The sequence below is a fragment of the Oenanthe melanoleuca genome, chromosome 4 (genome assembly GCF_029582105.1).
Source record: "Oenanthe melanoleuca isolate GR-GAL-2019-014 chromosome 4, OMel1.0, whole genome shotgun sequence".
Taxonomy (NCBI): Eukaryota; Metazoa; Chordata; class Aves; order Passeriformes; family Muscicapidae; genus Oenanthe; species Oenanthe melanoleuca.
The window spans coordinates 22037148-22060110 of record NC_079337.1 but is presented as its reverse complement, the minus strand read 5'-3'; the positions used below and the strand labels follow the sequence as shown (position 1 = coordinate 22060110).

At 39.6% G+C, this 22963-nt stretch overlaps 2 protein-coding genes across 2 annotated transcripts in view; both read left to right on the top strand.

The window, feature by feature from the left end:
* The first annotated feature begins 3172 nt into the window (after positions 1–3172).
* On the top strand, positions 3173–10038 carry LOC130252129 (radial spoke head protein 4 homolog A-like). The gene is made up of 6 exons (XM_056489378.1): positions 3173–3618; positions 4076–4313; positions 5914–6660; positions 7834–7969; positions 8759–8876; positions 9476–10038. Exons 1-6 carry the CDS (start codon positions 3386–3388, stop codon positions 9693–9695), a joined length of 1692 nt encoding a protein of 563 aa, XP_056345353.1. The 5' UTR covers positions 3173–3385; the 3' UTR covers positions 9696–10038.
* A 717-nt stretch (positions 10039–10755) lies between these two features.
* Positions 10756–22963, top strand: part of CENPE (centromere protein E) — a 44990-nt gene continuing 32782 nt past the window's right edge. The window contains exons 1-17 of the mRNA XM_056489386.1: positions 10756–10904; positions 11098–11189; positions 12697–12786; positions 12865–12983; positions 13987–14106; positions 15041–15122; positions 15321–15388; positions 15470–15541; positions 17066–17117; positions 17920–18007; positions 18191–18317; positions 18969–19088; positions 20267–20425; positions 20806–20950; positions 21961–22055; positions 22362–22418; positions 22499–22666. Of these exons, the coding sequence (XP_056345361.1) occupies positions 10849–10904; positions 11098–11189; positions 12697–12786; positions 12865–12983; positions 13987–14106; positions 15041–15122; positions 15321–15388; positions 15470–15541; positions 17066–17117; positions 17920–18007; positions 18191–18317; positions 18969–19088; positions 20267–20425; positions 20806–20950; positions 21961–22055; positions 22362–22418; positions 22499–22666 (1710 nt within the window). The 5' untranslated portion in view covers positions 10756–10848. The remainder of the gene's footprint in view (positions 10905–11097; positions 11190–12696; positions 12787–12864; positions 12984–13986; positions 14107–15040; positions 15123–15320; positions 15389–15469; positions 15542–17065; positions 17118–17919; positions 18008–18190; positions 18318–18968; positions 19089–20266; positions 20426–20805; positions 20951–21960; positions 22056–22361; positions 22419–22498; positions 22667–22963) is intronic.

Genomic DNA, 22963 nt, shown 5'->3' with positions numbered 1-22963 from the left:
TTCTAGAAGATGCACTGTGAGACCTGAATCTGGGCTTTCCAATTCAATACTTACTTGCAAAGAAATCAATAGAGCACAGAAGGATTAGGGAAGCTCTCTTCAGGTTGCCTGTCCTTCTCTTCCCAGTGCAAAATTCACAGGTTCATGACTCACAAATGAGCCGGCATAGAAATGCAACAGATGTCCAGTTCTATGTGCAACATGTTGTATCATCTTTGGATCGCCATTTCAAAGCCAGTAACAAAAAAAGAGTTCAGTTTAATGAAAAAAGTAAAAGCTACTGAGAAGCCGAATTGATTCCACAGGACAAGAAACAATGGCTACCTGGCCACAGCAGGTACAAACCTCCTTTTGAAAGGGAAAACATTAATATTTTACTTAGTGTTCAGCTAATTAACACATGCTACTGACAATTATCAGAGTATGATTACTGCAATGTTGCACATATCCATTTCCTACTTTTCTCTATCAACAAAAGACCATCATAGCACTTTGGTGACAAATCCTTCTGCATTGATGTCTTATTTGTCCTGAGCCCTTGCACATTTTACATGTGTCCTAACTTAAACAACTGCAATATAGGTGCCCCCAGCTTTCCTCTTTCACTGAATAAAATTGAAAAGAAAAAGCACTTGCCCTTTCTTGCAACATACAAGCAGAAAGATAATTTAGTTCATACAGTTTTAAGAGAAGTGAATTACTAAGCAAGTTTTGCTTCCAAACATGAGATACGGAAATCAAATGAAAGGGAATCCACAAGCAATTAACAAGTACTGTATCGCCCTCTACAGTCAATGGATAAGTTCTGCAAAATGAACCTGGGCACACTCCTGGCAAAGATCAATAAAAAAACCTCTAGAAGTAGAAATCCAGCAGAACTAACTTTTTTTACGATAATGTCTTATTTGTTGGAACCCTAGGAACACAAACATTTTAGTTTAGTTAGAACAGGAACATTTTAGTTCTTGATATAAATGCTTCACCTGTTAAGGATGTAGAAAAGTATGTTCTGCTGCTGCTTCACAATGGGTCAGATTCATCAATGATACTTCTAGCATTTATTCTCTTGGAATGTGAAAGAAGTTTGCCATAGCTATTTCAGAATTTTTTTCTGGTTGCTTCTAATAAACATCTGCACTTTTTTAAAGTTATATTAGCTGATCCATCAACGACAGAGCAGTATATTTTATAGTTCAGGTATTGCACTACTTCATTTAACACAACTTATAATTTTATAGAGTGTTTTGCTGAGATTTTTACAGTACTGTATTCATTTCACCCTGGCCAGATGCCAGGTTTCCCCCAAAGTAATTTTCTATTACTCCCTCTTTTAAACTGGAGAGGGGAGAAAAAACACAACAGGTCAAGATAAGAGCAAGAAGATCATTCACCTATTACTGTCACAGGTAAAACAGACTTACCTAGGAAAAGTAGATCAAATCCTTTACCAATAAAATCAGAGTAGGATAATGGGAAATAACATCAAATATTTAAACAATGTAGTGTTTGAATACTGTTGGGAACAAAAGTTAACTCACATTATGGCTACCTGTCTCCTTAATTCTTCACTTTCTCAGCCTGTGAACAGGACTCAAGGAAACAGCATAAGCCTGAGTCAGGGGAAGTTTAGGTCAGATATCAAGAAAAGATTTTCCACCCAGAGGGTGGTTGGACACTGGAACAGGCTTCCTGGGGAAGTGGTCACAACACCCAATCCATCTGAGCTCACAAAGCATTTGGACAATGCTGGGGACACATGGTCTGATTCTTGGGGTGTCCTGTGCAGGCCAAGAGTTGGATTAAGTGATCCTCATGGATCACTTCCAACTCAGCAGATTTAATAATTCTCCTAATAATACTGACTGTGCTGCATGACAAAACTGCTTTCTATCCAAACACCTTCATTCCAGCTTATACCTGCTTAGGATTTTTTGCCCTTGGATCCTTGAATAAGATCTTTTTAAGCAAATATCAAATTTTACAGTATTTTTCTCCTCTTAAAAGAAAAATCTTTGTACTTTATGAACAACATATCACCACTAAAATGCACATGAAAACAATGAAGGCAAATTAGCAACCTTTTAAAACAAGATTAAACTTTTGAAGACTCACTCTTTTGCTCTCAGCAGATGGCTCATACCACAAATGTTTAAGGGAAAGTATTAAGAGCATTTAATGGTTTCACATTACAGGACTGGTTTGGGTTGGAAGGGACATTAGACATCACCTACTCCTCACCTGACGCCGTGAGCAGGGACACCATTCACTAGAGCAGGTTGCTCAGGACCCCGCACAGACCAATCACCTCCATTGCACCATCACCGCGTGGGTCCCGCTGAAAGTAACACAGCAGGACTTTAAATCCCCCCCGGAGAGGGGAGTGGCAGCTGGGGCGGGTCACTGGGGCTGCCCTCCCAGCCCGCGGCCGCGTTCCCCCGGTGACGCCCCGCCCGCCGCCGCCGTTGCTGCTGAGGGGCCGCGCGCTGTCCCCGGGCCGGGCCGGGCCGCACCCCGGGCCCCCAGCGAGCCCCGGACCGGGCACAGCCGTACCGCATCCCGGGCCCCCAGCGAGCCCCGGACCGGGCACAGCCGTACCGCACCCCGCGTCCCCAGCGAGCCCCGGGCCGGGCACAGCCGTACCGTACCCCGCGTTCCCAGCGAGCCCCGGACCGGGCCGGGCCGGGCCGCATCCCGCGTCCCCAGCGAGCCCCCGGACCGGGCACAGCCGTACCGTACCCTGGGCCCCCAGCGAGCCCCCGGACCGGGCACAGCCGTACCGCACCCCGCGTCCCCAGCGAGCCCCGGGCCGGGCACAGCCGTACCGCACCCCGGGCCCCCAGCGAGCCCCGGACCGGGCACAGTCGTACCGTACCCCGCGTCCCCAGCGAGCCCCGGACCGGGCACAGTCGTACCGCACCCCGCGTTCCCAGCGAGCCCCGGACCGGGCACAGCCGTACCGTACCCCGGGCCCCCAGCGAGCCCCGGACCGGGCACAGCCGTACCGTACCCCGGGCCCCCAGCGAGCCCCCGCCCAGGCCGGCCGCGGGAAGGGCAGGAGCGAGCCCGTCCGTGCTCCGGGCACAGCCGCCACGCTGCTGACCAGCCCCGGGCGTCGGAGCCGGCAGCAGGTCCCTGAGAATACTTGGAGATAAGGCGAACAGCCTGGAGGCCTGAGGAAAAGCATCTCTCAGCCCATTAGGAGCCCCACCGAGCACAGGAGCAAAGGGGAAGGGTCGGCCACAGCCGTGCAGCAGGACAAGCGCGGTGTCGGTCACAGAGCCCAGCCGAGCCCCTCGGCCCCTCACGGGCAGCAGCGCAAGGCGCTGACCTGCTGCAGGTGGCACAAGGAAACACCGGCCAGAGACGCGCAGGGACAAGGCCCAGCATGGATCAGCCACCAGGATTAGACCCCTCAGAGGAACCAGAAAGTGCCGACCCACAAGATGCCTATGAACGTGGGCATGGCCCCTACCAGCCACACGAACCGGGTTATGGTCTTGACCAGCCCGGATACAGCCCGTATGAGGATGAGATTCCCGATCCACAAACCCGGATGCTGGCAATCAAGAATGCAAAAGCCTATTTACTGAAGACCAGCACAAAATCTGGCCTGAACTTGTAAGTCTGAAAAAGGATCACAGTCAAATAGGGTAGGAAGTATGGAGAGAAAGGTAGAAGGACAAAGGGAGGTACATATAGAATGGGATAACGTTATACATGCAATATTTCATCACTAGTGATACTTGCATGTGTCCAGCATCTTTGAGAAACAAAATTCCTAATGGAACTTTCATAGAGTTCAAAAAGAAATTTATATGATTTAGAGTAAGTTTAAATTCAGATTCAGCTCACAGATAGATGAGATATATATTAAAAATGGAAGGTGGGAATGCTCTCAAGTATAATTAGGCTAGTTTTAACACTAATTTGCCTTAATGCTTCATGATCCTCTTTCTTCTAACTATGCCAATGACTTCTCCAAGGATCCAGATGTTTAGCATTTCCTTTTTCTACTAAAAGCATAATATTCTGACTTTTGTATAGTAAGCCAACAATATTTACATTTATATGACAGATATGATCATTTTGCTGATATACTAACAAAGATCCTGGATGAACAGCCCACAAATACAGTAGACATAATTGAGGATATCAGCAAGGATGTGAAGTGGGCTCAGTTTCGGAAAAAAATGGACACTCTTCGAGATGAACATTTGATTCCTCCAACATTTCAAGCTGCAGTAAAGTATAAAGCTTTGTTCATCAAGGAAGGTGGAGAAGAAGAAGAAGAAGAAGACTTAGAAGAAGAGATGGTGAGTTATTATCAGAGTGAAACAGGTACCAAATATGCTAGGGAAGGAGTGGGCGGATGATGGAAAGGGAAAGGGAGGAAGTTGTGGTTTCTTCTGTAGTGCTGCCTCTCCTGACCATACAAATAATTGCAGTCACAACACCATGTACCCTCTTCACAGCTGAGCTCGTCCCATGTCTAATTCCAAAGGAAAAAACCCATCTGGTTAATTAGTTGAGATTTTTTTTCTGTAGTAAATCTAATATCCTGAGCCTTTATAATCAGGGATGTTCCAGAGGTGATAAACAGGAACTAAGGTTTGTAATATCTCCCATATGCCAGTTCAGCACAGAATATTGCATCCATCCAAAGTTTATTTTCTTTATATAAAAGGGATGTTTCTTTACCTGAAGTGACCATAATTCTTGATACCAGTTAGACAATAGTGTACATAGCTGCTACTGTAAAATAGCAGAATTGGGGTTCTTCCAGCTCCTGTTGTGGTTCCAGTCTGTCCTTCTCCAACTGAAACAAAATATGGTTCTAATGAAGAACTAAAATGATTGAAAAGCCACTTCTTAAACCTGGATTTTTCATTATTCAGTTGCTTATATACAGAACCATTTGTACCGAAGGAAAAATGAGAATTCTTATAATGAGAAATATAAGAATATAAATGAGAATTATAATAGTCAAGGGAAATCATTCAACAAGATGTTGATTTTCATGTGAAGTTAACCAGTATATATTCAAATGAATTACCATTGCAGAGTACAAATACCAACTACAGAAGAGATAGTCCTTCATCTTTTCCACAGACTGTTATGTATCAGTATAGGATGCTGAAGATGGAAAAAATGTACGGTGTTTCAGAAAGGAATTCTGAATTTTTCATACTCCTGTCAGTCTTGCTTTGATATAAGAAACGTGTCAGATCCAAAGAAATTCCATATGAAACTAGCACTAATTTTTCCAAATTCCCTACCCTGTCATGTCCAACTTCTAATAACTCTGTTATATGATCACTTGCCCCTTATTAAATGAGAGATGGGTGGTGGAACCTCTGGAAATACATAATTATTGGCTTAGTTCTGCTTCTGTTGAAGCCAAATGGAGTCTTACAATGGACTTTGTTAAGAGCAGGGGTCAATATTTTAAAAACTGCAGGGAGCTGTATGCCAAGCAACATTCGCCTCAGAGAAATGTTATTGGTCTGGTGCCTAAATATATGAAATCTGTATTATGTATGACACAAGGCAACACAGTGTCACTGTTTGCAGGCATCAAGGCCTCTTAGCTGACATGTCCTAGCACTGAATGCATTGTAGATCTTGTGTAAGAATGCCGACTTTCCTTATTTTGCAGTAATTAGGAGTTTGAATTTTGAAATCCTGTGTTCTAAGAGCTGCAGTTCATCTGTGTTTTCTTCTTTACAACTAAAAGGCTTCTAATTTTTCTAAACTATAGTCAAAAAAGTAGTGAATGAATGTCTGCAAAGCACTTTGAGATGATGAGTGGCACTACAGGAAAGTGAAGTATAATATTCAGTACATAACATGTTCAGTTTTTAAAATAGATAATGATCCTATTCTTCAGCTCTAACTCTGAATCTTCTTTCCTAGGGACAGCCCTCTCTACCAAATGTGATGGAAACAGCCTTTTATTTTGAACAGGCTGGAATTGGCCTGAACAAAGATGAATCCTATTATATATTCCTTGCCCTTAAAAACCTAATTAATGTTCAGCCAATCCAGACCTGTCGCTTCTGGGGAAAAATTTTGGGTCTGGAAATGAATTATATTATAGCTGAAGTACAGTTACAGGAAGGGGAAGAGGATGAAGAAATAGCAGAGGAAGGAGAGGAGATTGTTGGGGAAGGAGAGAAAGAGGATGAGGCTGAAGAAGAAGATGAGCAGAAAGAAAAAGAAGCTGAACCACCAAAGTCCACCTATAAACCCCCACCTGAGATCCCAAAAGAAGCAAATGGGACTGGGACTAATAAATATGTCTACTTTGTCTGTAACGAGCCAGGCAATCCCTGGGTGAAGCTGCCTCCAGTGACACCAGCCCAGATTGTCTGTGCCAGGAAAATCAAGAAGTTCTTCACTGGTCGGCTGGATGCTCCCATTGTGAGCTTTCCTCCTTTCCCTGGAAATGAGGCCAATTACCTGCGCGCACAGATAGCTCGAATCTCAGCAGGAACCCATGTCTCTCCCACTGGATTTTACCAGTTTGCAAACGAGGACGAAGAGGAAGAAGAAGGAGGAGACACATATGAAGAAAACACCGAGTTTGAGCCTCCTCCTGTGGCTGAAATGGTGGAGTCCCTCTCCACTTGGGCACACCATGTCAAGAGCATTCTAAACCAGGTGTGTGCCAGCACAGCTCACATGGACCTTGGATACCACTCACACTGCAGTGCTTATAGGGGTACAGAATGTGAATGACACTCCTCACCTGCACATGCAAACTATTCACCAGAAATGGTATTACACTGAAAGATTTTTATATAGAAAATACATTATATATCGTGTATAATACCAAAATATCTTACACATAAAACATGTATTTTATATGGTATATAATATGTAAATATCTTGCACGTATTTAAATATACCATCTATTTTTATATATACATATGCATATTTATAGGAACCCCCTAAGTTTAGTACTTTTTCCAGTGCCGTGTTCTTGAGGTTGAAACCTGTCTTCAGATAACAGGATGGAGCTAGGCCCCAATAGATAACAATAATTTCTTGCAATCTTTTGTATTAGGTTTTCTGCTTTGAGATCCTTATTTGACAAAAATGTTAAAAATTCTCTTTTTTTTTTTTTGGGTAGGATGCTAAAAAGCAGATAGCTTATGGCAGTATGCTAAATGGAACTTACTTGGTGTTTTCTTCTGGTTAATTCTTTGTTTTATACTTTCTGCTGTAAAACATTCAAATGAAAGAAACTTAAAAACATGTTCTATCAGACTAGTGCCTGAAAGAGGTATTACTAATTTGGTTTTCATTCCTAGATGGTTTGATGGCCAGTCTACCAATTCAAAAATGCTACTGTAAAATAACAGCAAATGCTAGAAAATAAGGTTTAAACTTACTACCAGCAAAATAATAGTTGTAAAAAATAAAATTTATATGCATTAGAATCTTAAGAACATTCTGTTATGATCTTCTGATAGCCAAATAACAAGGCAGATTTTAAAAAGAAGGGATAGTTTCCAGTAACTGGTAAACTAGCAAGGATATAAACCAAGCTAGCCAGGAACTGAAGAATACAAAATGACAGAGAGCTGATGACAGAGGTATAGGGCTGTTTTTGAACAGTAATCAGGAATGAATGAGGGGAGGAATAAGGGGAACATTATGCCAAGAGAATACAATATTCTGTTAACAATATACCAGTTATGGAATACGTATTTTTCTTCTCCTCATCCTTTAACTGCGTGTGTGTCTGAGCCAATTGTTTTAACTAGTTCTAACTTGCATTCTTTCAATGATTGTTACAATGCATTTATTACTTTTCCACATCAATTACAGGGTCGCTGCGTTTGGATTAATCCTTCTCAAAAATCCGAGGAAAATGACGAAGATGAAGAGGAGGAAGAGGAGGAGACAGAAGAGGAACAGGAAGAAAGAGGACCACCCCTTCTTACTCTGATCTCTGAAGATGAAGGTATTCTTCATGAATGTGAAGTTTTTTCTAGAGAGTCACTAGGAATGTTGTCATTTAGCAGTAAATATTTGAAGTTAGAGAATTCTGACACTTCTTGGAGCAATATATTACACTCTTATACAAAAGCAGTAAAAACCAAAATGGTTAATAATATTGACATTAAAACTGAAATAATCAGGTTTACTAGGTAACCATCTTGTTGAGATTAAAAGGAAAAAATAACTTTTATTTGTAATTGCAAGTTCAAAACAGCTCACTACATGAAATACATTCAACTGTTTTTATCTGATCTTTTTGGGAAAAAAAAGTATGTGTAAATACAATAATTAATATGTACACACATCCAATGATATACATTATTTGTATAATAATTTAGATCTTTTAGCATATCACTGCAGCAAATAATGAGAATAAGGGAGCCTGAATATTAGATTACATCAGTATTTGATTATTTTCCTACACTCCATTTTTTAATCAAGGTGAAATATGGCTATACAATTTATCCATAAGTGATAAAAATTCCTTGACAAAAGAATCAGGGGTGAGTGCTACCAAATTTTTCTCTGTAGGGGGTCTATCAGCCTTCCTGTGCTACCTACCCATACATGCAAAACACCTGTTTGAAAACAGTGCCTACACTTAGTGTTTCTGACTTCCGGCTCTTCTGTTGTGTGACTTAGTATAAACCTTGCTTGAATTCTGTGCAAGTCTTGTAGCTCAGTCTTAAACATTTTGTAGAGGTTTGTCAAGTCCATTTTTCATAGACAGTGTGTGTTTGGCTGTCTCCAGGCATGAAAGACATCCCTGCTTGGACAGCTCAGACTTCTACAGACCTGATCCCACAATATTCTGTTGCAATCCTGCGGTCTAACCGATGGCCTGGAGCTTATGCCTTTGCATCTGGCAGGTGAGAGTCCACCTGGCATGGTTACAACACTGTGCTACACACAGGTGCCTCTTTAATGCAGGCAGAGTTACTTCATTATTAATTCATTGACTGAATTCTAACTATACCAGAGACTGATGAGAAGGCTGCTTAAATGTGCACAGCAACAGTAAATATATATTTAGGACTGAAAAAAAAAAATCATTGGAAAGCCTGGCATTAAGTTAATGAATGTAAATGTCAAGCTAGTATTTGTGGACAGTCCTTGATTTAAAACACATATTCTTGTGTTGGGACTTTTTTAGAAAACCAGCTACATTCTGTGGTTCTAATGTAGTAATAACTACACATGGTTATTACCTCTGTGTATATTTCCACTACACAGTCATTCCACTACACTGTACTGAAGTGCAGTGCAGTGCATTTCATCATTTTAAATAGAAGATGTATTAATAACCATTAGAGTAGTTAAAAAAAGATGTGCCATGTTTAAAATTCTTCTGCAATAGGATATCTGCACCACAGTGATATCTTGTGCAGCAGAGTAAAAATTCCTGACAGTGTCTCTGCTAATATTTTGTTAGGGGATGAATGCGTGATCTTTCACTTCTCTTTCTCAGGAAATTTGAGAACATCTACTTTGGCTGGGGGCACAAATACAGTCCAGAAAACCATACTCCTGAACTGCCCCCGCCAGCACAAGCAGAATTCCCCAGCGGGCCAGGAATCACTGAGACAGTAGACCCCACTGTGGAAGAGGAAATGGCTTTCAAGGCTGCACAGGAAGAAGCCTTAGCTGACGCTGAGGAAGAGGAAGATGAGGAAGGGGAGGATGACTAAAATATGGAAGAAAACAGATTGTTTTAAAGGTTTGAACATGAAGAGCATTTTCATAAAGTAGTCATTTATTTGCTGACCTCAAAAGAAATGCATTTGGAACATGCCTTCTGTTTTGATTTCTGTAGGCTTTTCTTTGCAGCCGTCTTCCTCTCCTCACCCCTCAAACTTATCTGCACTGGCATGAAGGCTTTTTCTGTTTGTTTGACTAAGCAAACAATCTGTTTCCTAAAATCATACTGCTTTGAACTAAGAACTACCATCCACCAGATATTCACACTGTTTTTCTAGCCCTTGCTTCAATACAAATATACATTTTACTTAAATAAATTTTTTTCTAAATCCCAGGACAGTGTCACTTTTATGTGTAAAAGCGTACTATTTGTATTCAGTAGGCAGCTTATTGAAGTACAGGCTGAGCAGGGATACTGCTCATGATTGGCACTCGGGGGCTGCACCTCCAATCCTGTGCTCAATTCTGGGCCCCTCACTGCAAGAGACTCAGAGGTGCTTGAGCGCATCCAGAGAAGGGGATGGGGCTGGGGAAGGGTCTGGAGCACAAGTCCTGTCAGGGGCTGCTGAGGGAGCTGGGGGTGTTTAGCCTGGAGAAAAGGAGGCTCAGGGAAGATTTTATCGCTCTCTATAACTGCCTGAAAGGAGGGTGTAGTTAGGTGGAGGTCAGCCTCTTCTACCCAGTTACAAGCGAAATGACAATAGGAAGTAGCCTCAAAAAGATTAATAAAAAGTTAATTTAAAAAAAAAAAAAAAATGGAAAGGGCTGTCATCCTTAGAACAGCTGCGCAGGGAACCGGTGCAGTCGCCGTCCCTGCGGGTGTTTAAAAGACCTGCAGTTGTGCTTGTGAGGACACCGTTGGATTCTCGGACCGGTGCCATCTGGGCGCTGCCGGGGGGGGAAGAGGTGCCGCGGGAGAGTCAGGGGCTGCCCAGCTGTGTGTTCCTGATCGTGCTGCCCCCCCACACCTCCCCGCCAGCTTGTGCGAGTGGTGCGCTCCACGCACGGCGTGCGTCCCTCGCGGGCCAATAGGGAGCGGCTGCGGGCGCAGTTCAAACTGCGGCGGCGGTTACGGAGGGCGCTGCCCGGTTCTCCTCAGTCCCGTCCCTTGTCCGTGTTCCGCTCCTCTTGTCCCGGGCGGCCATGGCGGACGAGGGCGCCGTCACGGTGTGCGTGCGTGTGCGGCCCCTCATCGCCAGGTGAGCCGCCGGGCTGGGGCAGAGGGAGGCTCCCTCCGCACCCCTGGGTGCCGCCGTGCCCCCACAGCTGGGGCGGGGAGGCGACGGAGGGATCCGGAGCGAGGGGCCCGGGGAAAGGAGGCTGCGGTAAGGGCCCCGCGTTTTGGGAAGCAGTCCTCGCCCGGTAAAGGTAACAGAGTGTCTCTTCTTTTAGAGAAAATGCCTCAGGAGATAAAGTGACCCTGCACTGGAGAAGTGAGAATAATACTGTTTCCGACTTGAATGGTACCAAATTATTTAGTTACGGTAAGAATGTGAAAGCAATTGCTTTATTTAGATGCTTACGCGGAAATTTGCTGCTGTACTTTTAAACGTGTCATCTGTGGTGAATGCCCTGAGCTTCTTGAAATGTCCCCCGACCTTCCCAGGTTCGTAATTCCGAAGGAGTGTCATTGGGGCACACAGGATTTCTGGCTTAGGCAGACTGGGATGTGCTTTTGAGGTCAGCTTCCTGAGGGATGTTGCTTTCTTTGTTCTGGTTCATGCCGTAGGGGCTTTGGAACACTTTTTTTTGATCTGAAATCCAGTTATAAATGGACTAAACGAGGGCTAGTCCAGAGCATTTAGGGAGAAGGGTATAGGAGAACACAATCCCAAAAGTCATTAGTGTGGGTGTTGGATCCTCGTAACTAACTGCCTCCCTTTAAATCTTTTCCTACTCATTGACTCTTCTTGTTAATATTAATGTAGTCGCTACAAGTATTTTTCCCAAAATACAGATTCAGTAAAAGAAGTAAAAACTTCAGCCTCAGCTAGCCAGAAACTAACCAAGAGCAAAGGAGAGCTCTCTCCTGCTGTCCTCTGCAGACAACACAGTGTGTGAAGAACGCGGGGGAGCAAGTGCAGTCTCTGATAACAACCTCTGCACCTCTTCTCTCCCCCTTCACTCCTGGAAGGAATCTTAAAGCTGCAGAACTCAATAGCCAACACAAACAGAACAGGCAACTAGGGATACTGCAGTAATTATGTCAAGACAGACACAGCTAGTATCACCTCCAGCCCTTTAAGTGGCATCCCCACCAGTGCTTTATTTGCAAACTCTACATGCCTTCTTTCAGAGACCTCTCTCTCATGTAACTCTGAAAAAAAAAAGCTCCACATTGCACTGGCTTCTTTCATACTTCTTGACTGGCTAGCCCCAAGCTGTCCCGTTCCTGGCCACCTAACCTGACTGTCCCTCACACAGCATCTTCTCACCATATCTGTCCTTCACCTTCCTGCAGCAGAGCCAGCAGACTCCTTCTCTGACAACAGCAGCCTCTGAATCTCAAAGTGCAAGTGCCTGGAACTGGTGGCCAGCTACCCCACTCCTTTATATCCCCCAAACTGACACAGATGTTTCCACTCCTTGGTAATCAGTACTGCTGCAAGTCATTGGGAAAGATTCCCTCCTGCACCATCTTTTCAAACTAGCTACCCACAGATACAAGCATCATAAAGTCACCCCAGGACAATTAGCCAAAACTTTTTAGGATTAAATGAGATGACTATTTTACAATGTTCATCATCATTCTTAGGTTTTTTTAATGTGTCTATCATCTGTGCATTATGTTTTTCTTGATTTTGTATTTAATATTTATTTTAAAACAAAATTTAAAAAGCATTAGTGCTGTTACAGTGATATTTATATTTGAATTAACTTACAAATAATTATGTAAATTTACTGTATTTTAAGTCAGCAATACAGAATGACAGCTAGTTTTGACTTGCAATAGAGTGGATTCTCATGCTTTTTTTTTTTTTTTTTTTTAAGATCGTGTCTTTCACTCAAGTGACAACACTCAGCAGTTGTATGATGGTGTAGCTGTTCCAATTATACAGTCAGCTGTGCAAGGCTATAATGGTAACTTTTAAAACTGTGTTTAAATCCTTTTTGTAATGTATTTCAGAGATTGTTGGTAAAACTTTACTCTCTCTCTAGGCACAATTTTTGCTTACGGACAGACTGCTTCAGGGAAGACTTACACAATGATGGGGAATGAAGATTCCATGGGCATTATTCCTAAGGCAATTCAACATGTGTTCAAAATTATTTGTGAGGTGAGCAATTCTATTAAATTGAAGTGACTGAAAGGACTAATATTTGTGATGGTTACATGAAAGTTATTTTTAATATCAAGAGGCTTATGAAGGAAATTAATTTACATTGGACTATATGTTGCAGTTACTTTGCTAGCCTGGCAATGATGAGTATTTCAAACAAAAAGCTAATGGGACTCTATTAGTTAAAATCAAATCAGAACAAAACTGAGGAGGATTCTTAACCTTCCAAATACGTTAAACTGATTACAAATAAAAATAGGTACTCACTTGTTAATGTAGTAGATAAGATAATGTGAAACTTTGTGTTTATTCTGCTATTTTAAAAGTCTAAAAAGTTAACAAATAAATACTTTAAGTGGGAAGAATATGACACAGTATTTACTTACTTCAGGCTTACAAAAGAATTTAAAATTGCTCAATATTAAAAGTAAGGAGAAAGTGTACATTAAAACAGTGATTCCCAAAACATGATTTGCAGAGTGTTTGCTTCTGCCTTGAGGATTTTGGGTAATTATTACCAGTGAAGTGAAATGGTTACTGAATTAACTAAAGGCAAGAAAATTTTCCTTGAGTCCATTGTGTCTTTCCTCACCCCAACATTCTCTGCCAAGGAGGCAGAGGAAAAAGCAGCAGCCACAAACTAAATCCAAGCAAGCAAAGAGAGAAGACAAGGTACACAAAGAGGAAAGAGCCTAAGCAGGAGGAAATTGGTTATGGAAAGGGCATTTAAGTAGGGTAACTATTGTCATGGTTCTGTAGGGAAGTTATCTTAATTTTATAACCTTTTAGAAGTTGTATACCATTAATGCAGCTGGAAAGAGGTGGTATAGAAGAAAAATTATTCTGTATTGGTAGATGCTAATGTACAGAAAGAATGATGGAAAAGAAATCTCTGGAACAATATCCAAACCTTTATCTCCAATGAAAGAATACTTGCATTAAAAGATGTCCATCAGGTAGTCTGTTTTTTATCTGCTTTTTTTTTCCCTTTCAACACTAGATTCCAGATAGAGAATTCCTGCTAAGGGTTTCTTACATGGAAATCTACAATGAAACAATTACTGATTTGCTTTGCGATAATAGGAAAAAGAAGCCTCTGGGAATTCGTGAAGATGTTAATGTAAGTGGATGTTATGTATAAGTGTTGCATCTGCTTGGAGTAAAAGATGTAGGGGAAAAAACACCTTCAGAAGCATCCAGTGAAAAACTTTTCTGGGACAAGCTGTGTAATTGTATCTTCAGCATTAGCAGAAGGACACTTGATGTAGTAGAATAATAAAAGTGATTTTGGGCTTGCTATTTCTAGTTCATATTTATAAAGCTTTATAAAAGTAGATTTAACCCTCAAGTTTTCCAGGATGGTATATTTTATTTAACTTTTTTAGTAAAGCGGCAAGAATGGTTTAGCTAACAATACTTCTATAAACATGACCTTAAGCTCCATGTGTTACAAGTTTCTGACAAATATACAGAGTTGCTTTAATATCATCTTCATATCATCTACCAAGTAGATACACTTTTCTTCTACTCTTCTACTGTGATCATAGAATAATCATGAGACTAGAACTATTCAGTAAGATAACCATTATAGAAAAAGAAATCTGTAATAACATCATCTTCAGTTTCTTTATATTAAGTATATTGTAGAAAATAATGAAAATTGTTGGTTTGGGGGTTGGGTTTTGTTTTTCTTTTGGTTGCCTTAAATGATTATGACTTTGGAACATAGGAAGAAGGGAAATTTACCAGTTGTATGACTATGTCCTCATGAGAGTTACTGAGAAGTATACTCTTAAATTCCTTGAGAAAATGTCAAGAAGGATATTTCACTCAGCAGTTCTGTTTTCCGGGAAACTTTCTAAATCTGTTGTTTGATTCTTGTGCCCTTAGGCCACAATTTTGGTCAAAGTCTAAACTTTACCCATCCCTTGTGTTTGGAATAAAAAGACATTCAGCTGCTGAATAAATACCATAATAATTGCTGATAATGTTAACTTTGTGTTGAAGTGTGGTTTTGGAGTTTGGTAAAATTTATTACGGTGTTTATTCTGTAGAGGAATACATACGTAGAAGATCTGATTGAAGAAGTGGTGGTTTCTCCAGCACAAGTTATGGAATGGATCAGAAAAGGAGAAAGTAAGTATTTAGATGATGTCAGCTGATAGCTTGAAAAGGTGTTGGTTAATCAGGTATATTTAGAACCATGGGGTATCACTTTGGGCTTATATTCATAAACTAAAGCTTTTCAGAAAGTTTTAAAATTGTGCTTTTTGTCTGTTTATCTCCAGTCTATCCAATTATAAGCAGAAATATTCTAATATTGTTTTTTGATAGGAAATCGCCATTATGGAGAAACAAAAATGAATGAACACAGCAGCCGTTCTCACACCATCTTCAGAATGGTAAAAATGGTTTCACTACTGGGAGTGGTTTTATTGTTTTCAAAGCAGCAAAAATGTCATTGCTCTTCATTGCATTTCTAGATCATTGAAAGCAGAGAACGAAGTGACCCTGCAAATGCAAACTGTGATGGAGCAGTCATGGTTTCCCACTTGGTAAATATCTGTTTAATACCTTAAATGTCTATTTAATACCTTCTTGGAGTACAGGTTAATTAGAGAATTTACTGTTACTGCTTGTTTGAGACTTAATTATGATACTTCATAATGACTTACAAGAATTCTTTGTTGTTAACTTTGACAGATGTTACTTAAGTATAGAGGGAGACTCCTGTGGCATTATCTAGAGATGTTCCCACCAGAGGGGGTTCTACATGAGAATTATTCATGCTGGATTGGGGAGCATTATGACCTTCTAGGAGCATAAGGGACTATGTCAGAGTGCTCTTGCATTTTACTAAATATATCTTCCCTACAATTGCTTCTTACCACTGACAAATCCAGTGAAATAACTTGTAAAATGGGTAACCTTAAGACTTCCCTTATCCTCAGATTTAGTTGTTGTTAAAATAGTGTACAGCCTACATCTGCAATGGCCAATAGATTAATTTGTTTCAGAAGTAACCCCACTTAGCATCTCTTTGGTGGATTACTGGTATATGAAATACCATAAACTGGGGGAAATACCACTGGACCTTTTCAGGGAAATGTTAATATTTCAGAAGCCTTTTCTACAGCCTTTTCTCGATTCTCAGAAAATTATCTGAAACAACTGCAGGAATGGAAACAATGTGAAACTATTTGAGCCTGCTAAAATCTGATGAGCCCTCTTACTCAGAATTGGAAATAGCATTAATTTAATCACACACATTATGGAAAGAGCTTTGTGTTCTGGCTTCACATGAAAAATCTCTGGGGTCTGAATGTAAACACCATTCAAGCAGTATCTCAACAAGCTAATTACCTGCTTTTTGTGCTTACCATAACTTCCAGTATCCACTCTTCCTACACCACCCCCTCTGCTCCACCTCAGTTCCAACTGACTTCAAAGTAACCACGACTAACAAGGGTGAGGGGAGAGGGATTTTGGCCCTCGTGGTCTGTTGCTGCTTGGTGGAGTTAGTACAGGATTTCACTCTTCTGAAGCAAAAGTCAACTAAAGTGAGGGCTACTTGCTCAGGCAAATCATTATGGGATGCCATAATGTTCTAGTTGGCTTTGAACCGTGAGGCTTTTCCTCTGGTAGTTAATTTCTTTTCCTTATGGCCACAATAACAGGCAAGGAGAGACATACAGCCAGCTTAGGAGAGGACACTAGATAATCTCACCTAGGCTCTTTCCCATGAAGGATTCCTACAGCTGGAATTAGTAATTAGCATTTCTGTATTGAGAAACTGTGTTTATCTTTTGGAGACCAAGGGTAGAGCTTGTTGCAGTGCGCGTTTGAAATGCTATTTGGGGTGGAATAATAGAGTTCATACAAACTTACTCCATGCCCTTATGTACCTTTGAAAGTATTGGTTGTGTGTACTAGCTATGCATTAATTCCAGTAATGACAGACCTCTTGCTCTTTTTTTTGAAGCTTAACTTTAGCTTATTAAATTCTTAGCAGTGGTTTAGAATTATGAGGACTTAAAGTAAATTGCAACTAACCTGTGAAATATTTAATGAATTTGCAGAACTTGGTAGATCTGGCAGGCAGTGAAAGAGCTAGTCAAACAGGATCTGAAGGTGAGTGTTAAATGAGGCTCCACTGACAACAACTTCTGTTAATTAACCCTTATGAGAAGCAATGATAGAAGGGAAATTATTTGATCCATGTGCTATTGTGTTATTTATTGTTTATAAATAAGGCCTTTTCCCCTGGGTAGGACAGGATCTACTCAGGAAAATACTGTAAATGCTGTGAAGTTCAAACAATTAAGTAGTAGTATGCCTTTTCTAGTGCAATAGTCCTGCACTCAACTAATGCAATGGAGATGACTCAGTGAAGATGCACCTGTAATAACAAAATTGCAAGAAGCTTTTTAGGGACCTGTGTGTAAAGGTGAAGAATGAATAGATGGCTCAGTCTTTAGTTCAGAGGAAGCTCATCTGTTAACATTGACAGCATGAAGCTGCACAAAAGTGCCTTGATCAGAAAAAAGTGATCTGAGAGGGACACAAATAATAGTCTCTCTTACAAAGAATGACTAATCTAAAACTTCTATCTAAGAGAGATTTGTTGTATGTGTAAATATGGGCACTTGCAAAATTTAAGCAGGAAGCAAAATTGTAGTTCTTATGCCCCAAATGCTTAGCATGTAAAGGTTCTAAATGTTTATTTTTGATTACTGTTTTATTTCAATGCATTTTGGCTATCATAAAGGATTTGGAACTGTCTGCTGATGGGTCAATAGTGCATTGTGGCACTTAAGGTTTAACTCTTGGACAATCAGTCCCTCTGAGCATAACATAGCACAAAAGCTTGACAGGTTGAAAATGTATCTTAATATTGTTTTAAATTTAAAATAATAAAATGTGTGGTACCTAGGTGTTCGACTGAAAGAAGGCTGCAATATAAATCGAAGCTTGTTCATTCTGAGTCAAGTTATCAAAAAACTTTGTGATGACCCTTCTGGGTAAGCAACTGTTTGTATACCTGCTATAAGATAAGGCACTGCTAAACCAAGAAATTAAAATCCTTTATTTATAATCTTATGTAGGTAACTGTTTCAAATAACCTGTTACCTCTAGAAAAATATATTTACTGTGTTTCTGCAGAAATCTGAAATTTTTTTCTGTTGTTGCCTCTTTTTTATTAGCTTCATAAATTACAGAGACAGCAAGCTGACACGAATTCTGCAGAACTCCCTTGGAGGAAATGCTAAAACAGTTATTATTTGTACAATTACTCCTGTTTCTTTTGATGAGACACTCAGCACTCTTCAGGTAAAGCTTCTCACCTCTTCTCCAGCACTAATCATTGCAGATAGGTTTGAGGGGTGGAAAATGTAATCTGCTGGATCCTTAATGACTTGGCTATTCTGAGAGGCTTTTGTAAACTCAGAACTTGAAATATTTTCTTGTACACAGCATCTTTTCCCTGTCATCTTGTTGTCTACCTAGAGATTTTTGGAAGTTGCAAGAAAGCGCCTTCTCTCACTTTGCAGGCATGAGATAACCACTCTTACCTCATTTGCCTTTTCCAAACATAGTTAGAGAAGTCTTTGCTAGCATGAGATGTTAGGCACTACAGGAATTGAAGGGTTAATGAACAGTATATACTCTTTAGGTAGGATTGTCTCCCTTTTCAATGATCTTCCGAACTTTTTATTAAATAAAAAGTAACTTGGGACACTCAAATGTTATGCTTTGTTTTATGTATTAATATCAAGCAAGCAAAGGAAAAACTTCAGCTCTTCAAAGCTTAGAATACATTAAAAATAAGTTTATTCAAATATTTGTGTCCTATTATATGCTGCTCTTTATCTAACAAAGATAGATAAATCTTTAATTCTCCCTTTAATTCTGTTGGGAAATATGGGACAAAATAAGTCTCTTTAGATATTTGTTCTTCAACTATTGCCCATGTTCTTCCAGTTTGCCAATACAGCCAAAGGAATGAAGAATACACCAAAAGTCAATGAAGTACTTGATGATGATGCCCTTCTGAAGAGATACCGCAAAGAAATTCTGGATTTGAAAAAGCAGCTGGAGGAAGTATGTAATAAACTCAAATAAATAAATTCTTAGTACTGATAGCTATTTGGAGACCACCTGTTTTAAACCAAAATCAGTTAAATTTGTAGGGATAGGTGAACTCTTTAAAGTGATATCTACCATTTTTATTGAGAGAATAGAAATTGGTGATGTGTAGTCTAGAACAACTAATAGTCAATATATCTGTGTGCAAGCTGAGGCTGAATGAGATCAACTGACAGAATTGTTAATTGGTTACATCTAACCAGTAGGTTAACATAATTAAGAAAGAGAAATTTGTGATGCCCTATAGCATACTTTAACTGATCAAAAGAAAAAATTCATATTATTAATTAATCTAAGAAGTGATTGAATGTCTGTTAAAGATCCCAACTTCATATTATTTCCTCCCTTACTGATGTCTAACTTCAGTTTGAGTTGCAGGAAGTTGCCAACTTCATGAATATCACTGGCAAGACTTAGGTCATGTATACATGGAAGTTGCATTTAGAAAATTAACAGTAGTAACTTCTCACCAAACAATGTAGTCTGATATTTCTCCTCCTCTAAAAATCTCAGGCTGTGGAGCAATCTTGCAAGTCTTGTTAGACCACAGACGATAAAACATAAAGCATAGGAAAATAATGCTGAACTACTGCATTAAATCAAACAATGCGCGTTTTTTTTATTGCAAATTATAAATATCCTTAGAGAAAATTTTTAGACAAATTATTTCTTATCTTTAATGATAATGAATTTGCAACATGAACTTGGGAGTATGTTTCATATCTTCTCTAATAGCAGGTAGTAAGTTATATTTGAAAAAAAATTTTTTTGTTTGGTTTTTTTTGGGTTTTTTGTTTGGTTTTTTTGGTGGTTTTTTGGGGGTTTTTTTGTTGGGTTGTTGTTTTTTTGGGGGGGATGGGGTGGTTTTTTTTGTTTTGTTTTTATGTTTATTTTTACCTGAATAATCTGAGGCTGTATTGTTTCTGGGAGTTTTGGCCACTTTTAAATACTAAGTCTGCAGTCAAATTGTAGACTAAATTGTCAGTTACGTTATTAAGGATTAAAGTTTTCTTTTTTAGACTTAAAAGAGGGTATGTGGGTAGTTGTTTTTAAATATCAGTAATTGTGTATCTTCTGTAGGAGTGCTTTCAGCTCTTAAAATGTTAGTTTGATTAATATTCTCTTTATGGAAGGTGTCTTCAAAAACTCAGATTCATGCAATGGAAAAAGACCAATTGGCCCAGCTCTTGGAAGAAAAGAATTCCCTTCAAAAAGTACAGGAGGACAGAATACGAAACTTAACTGAGATGCTGGTGACTTCTGCTTCCTTTTCCTCAAAACAGAATGCTAAAGTAAGCACCTGTTCCAGATCTTGCCTGATAACTCTGAAATACTTGGCAAAAGCTAACATTAAGTACATAGGTTTATATTGACAATGACTACTAAGTATGATGGACAATTTTTCCTTTTTTTTTTTTTTTTTTTTTTTCCATATTTTTAGAGGCTAACTTTTAAATTAACTTCTGACTGTCAATTCAATATTGCCTTGTGGTGAACAGACTGCAGGGACTTTTTTGCTTTCCAGCTAATTTTAAGAACTACGAAATACTGTCTAGTTAACTGCTGATACAGGTGCTGATACAGGTACTGATACAGAACTAGCCTGAGGCAACATTTACTCTCTACCTAGTGGTTTCATTTTATCACTTTTTCTCTAAATATTCTTTTAAAGGGCAAGAGAAGAAGAAGAGTTACTTGGGCTCCTGGTAAAATAAACCAGGCAAGCAGGAGCTTCTTTGAAGACTTTGAAAATGCAATGCCAACTGAAACAAAAAAAATGAAGTTGTCTCTGCCAGCAGTAACAGATGTGGAGGATTGTAAGTAACCAGATGGTCTTTGAGGTCCTTTCCAACCCAGACCATTCCATGGTCTATTTAATTTTCTGTGAAATTCCCAATAAATATCTTTGCAAGCATTGCATTACATTTCCCAAAGGGAATAAGTTGATCCTTTGATTGCATAAATTTAAAAACAAATTAACAAGACTACAAGTGTTCTTGTACACATTTTTCAATGAAAAGTGCTTCTACCACCCCAACTTCCCTGGATATTGAGCTTTTAATTTCGTAAAACCAAAGGGGAGAATTGTGAGGCAAATGGCAGGGTCTACAAATACTTGTCATGCAGCCTACCCACACCCCCTAGTTTTTTGGGAAACTGTTCTTTAACATAGACTATCAATTTCAACCCATGTTCTCTTCCAAAAAATGGAGAGGTGTGTGTGTAAAATCCCCAAATCCTCAACAAGAATAAGAAATCATTACTCAGAGATCAGATGAGACAGAGAAATTCAAGGATTCATAAGAGAAGTGAACTGAAATCAAAAAAGAAATTTTCTAAGGCAATTGAACTGGAGATAGGAGGAAAATTTAGCAGTATTACTGCTGAATTGTATCTTCCATCCTTATTACCTCTTCTGTCAAATGCATTTGCTAGTATATGGATTGTTCTGGGTGTTTTTTCCTGTATGGGGGGTGGGGTGCTTTTTTTCTTTAGATCCTGCAGGTTGCTGTTGAGTGGTTCTTTCCTTGATACTCAAACTTTTCCTAGTCTGTACTTAAGTATATATTCTGGATTTTTGTTTTGGGTTTTTTTTTTTTTTACTTCATTAACTTGTGAAAAGATGGTCAACATAAGTAGAGGGACTGAACTTCAGTGGTGTTCCCTTTCATAACAGAAAATTACTACAGTCAGAAGTCTGACTCAGTATACTGTCATTTTGCCATTGAATTATTGCCTCCAATGTGGTAAAATTATTTTATGAGAAAATTCTTGATGTTTAGTTTAAAATCTACAAGTGCTTTTGTTAATATACCTTTCTTTTCAGCTACCTTAGAGAATTCTGAGTATGAAAGCACTTGCCTGCTGGCTCCTGATCAAATTTCAGAAGTAGAATGGATTGCTGGTCCTAACATGAATTGGGTAACATCATAATCCGTTTTGACTTTCTGATACTGTGCAAATGCATAGCATGCTTCTCAGTAAGATCCAACTTATTCTTCTGTAGAACAGCAGTATTCTGTGTCTGCAGAATTACTGAAACTGATTAGAAAGTCTCTTGGATATCCCTGTGAAGCTGTGGTATGGTTCTGTGCTTCTATGGGTTTGTGGTCCAGTCAACTTTGGTCTTTAAGCAGGACTAACTGTGAAAAGACAAGCAACAAGGAATATAATACTCAACTTGTTTGATCTTGTAGATCTGCTAACTGAGAGTGTTTCTTTTTCTAGACCCAGAAAGACTTTGAAGAATCTGTGCAACTCTGTGAAGCATTAGCACTAGAAAAGGTAGGACTGTTCTGAATTTTTTGGAAGTAAGGCTGACATTGCAGTAACAGCTTCTAAAGTTTCTTGTGCCACTTCTTCAGGATATTGCTGTAAATGAGGTCAACGTCCTGCAAGCTAACTTCGATAACCTAGTGGTGGAAAATGAGCAGCTGAAATCAGAAATAAATGAAATGAAAGAGAAACTGAAGGAAAAAAAAGAAATAGATGAATTTGAAGCATTGGAAAAGCAAACACAAAAAGATCAAGAGGTATGGTGTATTGAAATAGAGAGATATGAATTCTCTATGCTCAAATGCTTTCTAGAGTTTATTCAGTGTACATAGCCTTGAATGTTGATTCAGAAACAGATGGTGTTGTAAGCTACATTCAGCAACAGAAGGAATGAACACAGGATTTAAACTGGATTTGGAGTGTAGAATTCAGACAAATCTTTGGAGAGTTGCATACTGAAGCCTGGTTAAACATATTTATGTGTATATATGTATCCATATGCTATTTTTATAAATGTGTGATCTGAATTTCATTCTACACTTCTGTGAGGCAGT